Here is a 6,493-nt window from a genome sequence, read left to right as displayed (position 1 = left end):
CGCCCCCTCTGGCCCAAGTTTGGTCCCGAGGGCGGGGCCCGGAGGCCTCCTGTCGCCGGAGGGGGCGGAGCCTGCGCGGTGACGCGACCGCGCCGGCCGTAGACCCCGGATCCCTGGAATGTGCATTCGTTCAATGAGGCCGCCGGTGCCAGGGGCGCCGAGTCACGTCCGCGCGGAGCGTGCGCACTCGGCGGCGGCGGCGGCGGCGGCGCACGCGGGCCCGCGGCTCTGCGCCCACGTCACGCGCCCGCCGCGCGGTCCGACAGGAGGCGGCGGGGTCGGCCGGCGCCGCGAGGACCCCCTCCACCCCCGGCTCGGCAGGGCGGGCTGCTGCGGAGGAGGAGGGGAGGGCGGGGCGGAGGCTGGCGAGGGTCCCCAGGCCTTGGCCGAGCGGCGTGCGGACGCGGTCCCAGGCTCGGGCACAGACTCCGCCGTTCGTGAAACTTAGGGCACCGCGGCGCGCGCGTGCGTCCCCACAGGCGCGACTGTGCAAGCACCCAGTGTGAGTCCACACGTAACTCCTCAGAACCAGAACCGTCAGCCACGCCACACTGACAGTCCCCGCTCTCGAGACTGACAGCGCCAGTCACCGAGGGGCTTTTGAAAACACGAGCACTAGCGCGATTTGGCCCAAACGTCCTGGAGGGGAGGAATGGGGACCGAGTAGTGGAGGCAGCCGAGCGTTGGGACGGCCGCGCCGCCTTCCCACCGGGGACACAGGCCGCGGCGCGGACGGGCGGCGCTGACCCGCGGACAGGCGCGGCGGAGCCGGCTCTCCCGGCAGCGCTCGTTCTCTCCCCCCGCGGGGGGAGGGGGAGGGCGCGGGCGCGGGGGAGGGCGGGCGCGCGCGCGAGGGGAGGGGGCCCGCGCAGGCGCCGTGCGAGGCTGTCGAAGAATCAAGTCTGTAGAAGTGGAGCGGCCGCGGCGGCGGCAGCAGCAGCAGCGACGGCGGCGGCGGAGCAGAGGCGGGCTGGGCGCTGACGCGGGCGCTGGAGAGCGGCGACGCCGGGAGCTGTGAGAGAACAGCGGAGCGACCCGTGGCCCGCGCTGCGCCCGTGCTCCACGCCGTCCGGCCGCTGCCTCGGCGCGGCATGCCCCGCCGCTCGGGCTGAGCCTGCCCCGGCGGCCGCCCCCCGCCCCCCGCCCCCCCGGCCTCCCCGCCCCCCGCCCCGCACTTCGCGCCGGCCGCCGCCGCGACCTGCTGCGCTCCCCCGCGCCCGCGCGGCCCGTCTTCGCCCCGGTCTGGAGGCCGGCCGCGGCCCCGGCCGAGCTCCCGCCGCCGCCGCGCCCGCCGCGCCGCGCCGCCCCGCCGCCCGCCCGCGCCCGCGCCGGCCGGGGGGACGTGCTGCCGCGGCTGCAGCCCCTCGCCCCGCGCCCGCCGCCCCTCGTGCCCCGGGGGCGCTGCGCGGGCGCCGAGCCTTCGCGGGCTTTGCCGCCGCCGCCGCCGCCTCTGCGGCCGCCGCCGCCGCTGGTGGGGGAGACGCGGGGTTGGGGGGGGAGGAGGGCGCGCGTGGTGCCGGCGGGGAGCGGCGGCGCCCCCTCCTCCTCCGCCTCCTCCTCCTCCTCCACCTCCAGCGCCGCGGGCTCCTCGGACATGGCCGCGGCGGTGGCGGTGGCGGCCGCGTCTCGGCGGCAGTCATGCTACCTGTGTGACCTGCCCCGCATGCCCTGGGCCATGATCTGGGACTTCACCGAGCCCGTGTGCCGCGGCTGCGTCAACTACGAGGGCGCCGACCGCGTCGAGTTCGTCATCGAGACGGCGCGGCAGCTCAAGCGGGCGCACGGCTGCTTCCCGGAGGGCCGCTCCCCGCCCGGCGCCGCGACCCCCGCCGCCGCCAAGCCGCCGCCGCTCTCGGCCAAGGACATTCTCCTGCAGCAGCAGCAGCTGGGCCACGGCGGCCCCGAGGCCGCCCCGCGCGCCCCGCAGGCCTTGGAGCGCTACCCTCTGGCGGCCGCCGCCGAGCGGCCCCCGCGCCTCGGCTCCGACTTTGGTGGCAGCCGCCCGGCGGCGGGCCTGGCCCAGCCGCCGACGCCGCAGCCGCCGCCCGTGAACGGCATCCTGGTGCCCAACGGCTTCTCCAAGCTGGAGGAGCCCCCGGAGCTGAACCGCCAGAGCCCGAACCCGCGGCGCGGGCACGCCGTGCCGCCCACCCTGGTGCCGCTCATGAACGGCTCGGCCACGCCGCTCCCCGCCGCGCTCGGCCTCAGCGGCCGCGCCGCCGCCTCCCTGGCCGCAGTGTCCGGGGCCGCGGCAGCCGGCCTGGGCTCGGCGCAGCCCGCCGAACTGAGCTCGCACAAGCGGCCGGCGTCCGTGTCCAGCAGCGCGGCCGTGGAGCACGAGCAGCGCGAGGCGGCGGCCAAGGAGAAGCAACCGCCGCCGCCCTCGCATCGCGGCGCGGCCGACAGCCTAGCCACCGCGGCCGGCGCCACCGAGCTGGGCGCCGAGGGCGCGAGCAAAGGCCGCGGTCCGGGAGAGCAGGACTGGGTCAACCGGCCCAAGACCGTGCGAGACACGCTGCTGGCGCTGCACCAGCACGGCCACTCGGGGCCCTTCGAGAGCAAGTTTAAGAAGGAGCCGGCCCTGACTGCAGGCAGGTTGTTGGGTTTCGAGGCCAACGGGGCCAACGGGTCTAAAGCAGGTAGGGGCGGCTGTGGAGCGAGGGGACCTAGGGGAGAAAGGGGGGCACAGAGCAGAGGAGGGGTTATTCTTTCCATTGACCGTTCTACCCCAGCCCAGAAACAACAAACACCCAACTTCCTGATCTGCCTGAGGCGGAACCAGTGCTTAGTGGCAACGTGTTCCTGTGCTGAAGCAGCACAACAGAGATGAGTCAGACTGGGCTGATAGGCACTGACACAGGGTTTTCCTTTCCCAGCACATTCTTGGATGGGAGCGTGAGGGCACCAGCCACCTTTTAACCTGTTGGGGGATGTTGGCGATCGTGTGCGCAGTTAGCCTGGGTACATGCATGCTTGTGTAGAAACAGGCCGTTGCATAGGTGCTGTGTTCTGTGGCCTTTTAAAATCCTGCCTCAGAGCCTGTGAGTCTTAAGTGTTGTGAGTTGCACGTGCACTAGAAATTCATGTGAGATTTTCCGTATAGGCTTTGAGAGAACAGAAATTCTTTCGTGACACTTGTGTTAGTAAAAGAACCGTCCTTTTCGGCGCACATCCATTTATTTTGTTTTTGTTGTTTCCCTTTTCTCCCCCCTGCCAGTTGCAAGAACAGCAAGGAAAAGAAAGCCTTCTCCAGAACCAGAAGGTGAAGTCGGGCCCCCTAAGATCAATGGAGAGGCACAGCCATGGCTGTCCACACCCACAGAAGGGCTCAAGATCCCCATTACTCCTACATCCTCTTTTGTGTCTCCACCACCACCCACTGCCTCACCTCATTCCAACCGGACCACACCGCCTGAAGCGGCTCAGAACGGCCAGTCGCCCATGGCAGCCCTCATCTTAGTAGCAGACAATGCAGGGGGCAGTCATGCCTCGAAAGATGCCAGCCAGGTTCACTCCACTACCAGGAGGAATAGCAGCAGTCCACCCTCTCCGTCCTCTATGAACCAAAGAAGGCTAGGCCCCAGAGAGGTGGGGGGCCAGGGGGCCGGCAGCACAGGAGGACTGGAGCCAGTGCATCCTGCCAGCCTCCCAGACTCTTCTCTGGCAGCCAGTGCCCCTCTATGCTGCACCCTCTGCCACGAGCGGCTGGAGGACACCCACTTTGTGCAGTGCCCGTCTGTCCCTTCGCACAAGTTCTGCTTCCCTTGCTCCAGACAAAGCATCAAACAGCAGGGAGCTAGTGGAGAGGTCTATTGTCCCAGTGGGGAAAAATGCCCTCTTGTGGGCTCCAATGTCCCCTGGGCCTTTATGCAAGGGGAAATTGCAACCATCCTTGCTGGAGATGTGAAAGTGAAAAAAGAGAGAGACTCGTGACTTTCCGGTTTCAGAAAAACCCAATGATTACCCTTAACTAAAACTGCTTGAATTGTGTATATATCTCCATATATATATATATATATATGCATATATATATATATACACACACACACACTCACACACATATATATATATATACATATATATATATATCTAAGACAAGGGAAATGTAGACTTCATAAACATGGCTGTATAATTTTGATTTTTTTGAATACATTGTGTTTCTATATTTTTTTTGACGACAAAAGGTATGTACTTATAAAGGCATTTTCTTCTTTTGTTAATGTTATTAGCATATCTTTGTGCTTTATTATCCTGGTGACAGTTACCGTTCAATGTAGGCTGTGACTTGCGCTGCTTTTTTAGAGCACTTGGCAAATCCGAAATGCTTCTAGCTGTATTTGTATGCACTTATTTTAAAAAGAAAAAAAAAAGCCAAATACATTTTCTGACATTGTAAGATTGCCTTACTGTCTGTTATTCCTTACTGCTGGCCCCTCTCTCAGGCCGGAGGCCAGTTGGTGGAGAAGGAAATGGAATGAGCGAAGGGGGCACTGTTGTGAAGTGGGCAACATGCCACTGAGAAATGTCACCAAGTTTACCCCAAAACATTGTCCTCTCAGAGTAGCAGGAAAACAGATTTTGAGTCTTTCTCTGTTTTGTTCTTAAAGTTCAGTTGTTGGGATAGTGATGACTGCCTGAGAGTTGCTGCTGAGAGATTTTTTGGACTGTGTGGTTTTGGGGAGGGGGGGATTTTTCTTTTTTTTTTTGAAAGGCAAAGTTGACCACTGTTCACTGCCCACGTGATCAGTTGTAAGATTACAACGCTGCATGCTCGTTGGTTACATAATACACAATTCCGTGACTGAAGGGCGGTGATGATGGATGGTGGCGTGTGCAAGATGGCCCTGCCGTCTTTGAGCAGAGCCCGGCTCCGCCGCGTCACCTCGTCTTTTTAAACACCCCAGAGCTCTGTTTGGCGGTTGTGGTGTTGTTTCCTTTGAAAAGAGTCGCAAGAGAAGTTACAGTTCAGGTGAACTTGGAGGTTGTGGGATTGGTTTCGTTTCTGTTTTGTGTTTCGTTTTGTTTTGTTTTTTTATCATTTACCTGTAGTGCTATTGCTGTTGGTACTATCCCCTACCCCCGTTTCTAGGGAGTGCTAAATACAGTATGGTACAGTGACAGCGACAGCGCGCGGTGCTGCCGGGACTGCCCGTGGGCATATCAGTGACAGCCCAGATGGGGGTGGAGGAAACCTGTAATTTCCTTCTTACGTGTGTTTGAAATACCAAGTGAATAATACTGTTCCTCTGGAAAAAAAAAAAAAAAGATAAACTAGTGAAAATTAAAGAAAGGGTTTTAATAATAGGCAGGCCCCACCTCTCAAACTATTCTTAGAAACCTTTTGTAAACTAATTTCTTTTGATTACTATTTTGCATCAGTAAAATGATTTTTTTAAACCAATAAATCATCTGTTATTAGAAATAGTTGTCTCACAGTGATACTGGTTTTTCTTTTGTGCTGTTACAATTTAACATTGACAGGAACACTATTTTAAATCCTTTTATGTTCAGGTGTTTGTAACTTGGCCCTATAATTAGGCTGAATCATGGCTTCAAGGTCTACTACAACTTACGTGTATCGTTTATGACCCGGCTTCTATTTTAATTTGAAGATAGAGATTGTTACCCTCTTTGGAGTCTTTTTTAGTTATGTTTTTGTCTTTTTTAAATTGCTCAAATATTTTTTAATGGTCCGGTTATTAACACTTGAAAATCAGATACTGCACCAAATACAGTATTTTTGTTGTAGTGTTTTTTAATGAGAGCACCTATTATTAACGCTGTGCAAATTCATGTTACCGGTCATTGTTATATTACAAACAGACTTGCATGATTAACCAGTTTGTTGTTACACTTTTTTTTTTTAATTGGCGCATCTATGACTCAGATCAGACTGGTTTCTCTTATGTAAATGAACACATGCAGAAACACAGAGTCAATTTTACATGCCCATAAAGACATGTGTAAAGAATTCAACTATTATGGTTTGTTGTATAAATGTGTATCTAAGCACTTTATTATAAACTGGAATTTGACCTCATATATATTTTACAAGTTGATCAGTCATTTGACCTAATTCGTGGTAGCTATCTGTATGCTTTGCAGTCTCAATACAGATAAGCTTTCTAAAAAAGATTAGTAAAGAATCATCCTGCTGTTTTGAGTAAGTCTATCCAGCTGTGGAAAAGACAACCTATGGTTTCTCTGTGCTGGTGTTTAGGGAGCGGGGAGAACAGGAATAGCTTTAAAGGGCTGTGTGTTGAGATTACTCCCATTAAAAACTAAGGTCTGCATGAGTCCACCTGGCCCTTGGGTGGCCTTCGTGGAAGGCTTGCAGCTGTAAAATGTTGATCCGGATTATTTTTCTGGCATTCTCTTAAGTTAAAAAGTTAACGCTGGGGCATGGGTTCGATCTTTTGTTGTACCTGATGGCAGTGCAGACATCCTCCACAGCTGGATAAAAATGTCAGAAAGCTACTTACTGTACATGGGC

At 57.5% G+C, this 6,493-nt stretch overlaps 1 protein-coding gene across 2 annotated transcripts; it reads left to right on the top strand.

The window, feature by feature from the left end:
• Positions 1–1,374: 1,374 nt before the first annotated feature.
• Positions 1,375–5,422, top strand: IRF2BP2 (interferon regulatory factor 2 binding protein 2). Of its 2 annotated transcripts, none has more exons than XM_046026897.1 (2): positions 1,375–2,591; positions 3,218–5,422. In XM_046026897.1, exons 1-2 carry the CDS (start codon positions 1,595–1,597, stop codon positions 3,931–3,933), a joined length of 1,713 nt encoding a protein of 570 aa, XP_045882853.1. In that variant the 5' UTR covers positions 1,375–1,594; the 3' UTR covers positions 3,934–5,422. The 2 variants fall into 2 exon arrangements, with proteins under 2 accessions (XP_045882853.1, XP_045882852.1); XM_046026896.1 differs by having other exon boundaries at positions 1,376–2,639.
• The last annotated feature ends 1,071 nt before the right edge of the window (positions 5,423–6,493 follow it).

This window comes from Meles meles, chromosome 13, assembly GCF_922984935.1.
Source record: "Meles meles chromosome 13, mMelMel3.1 paternal haplotype, whole genome shotgun sequence".
Classification (NCBI taxonomy): domain Eukaryota; kingdom Metazoa; phylum Chordata; class Mammalia; order Carnivora; family Mustelidae; genus Meles; species Meles meles.
This window is presented reverse-complemented; position numbering and strand designations above follow the sequence as displayed.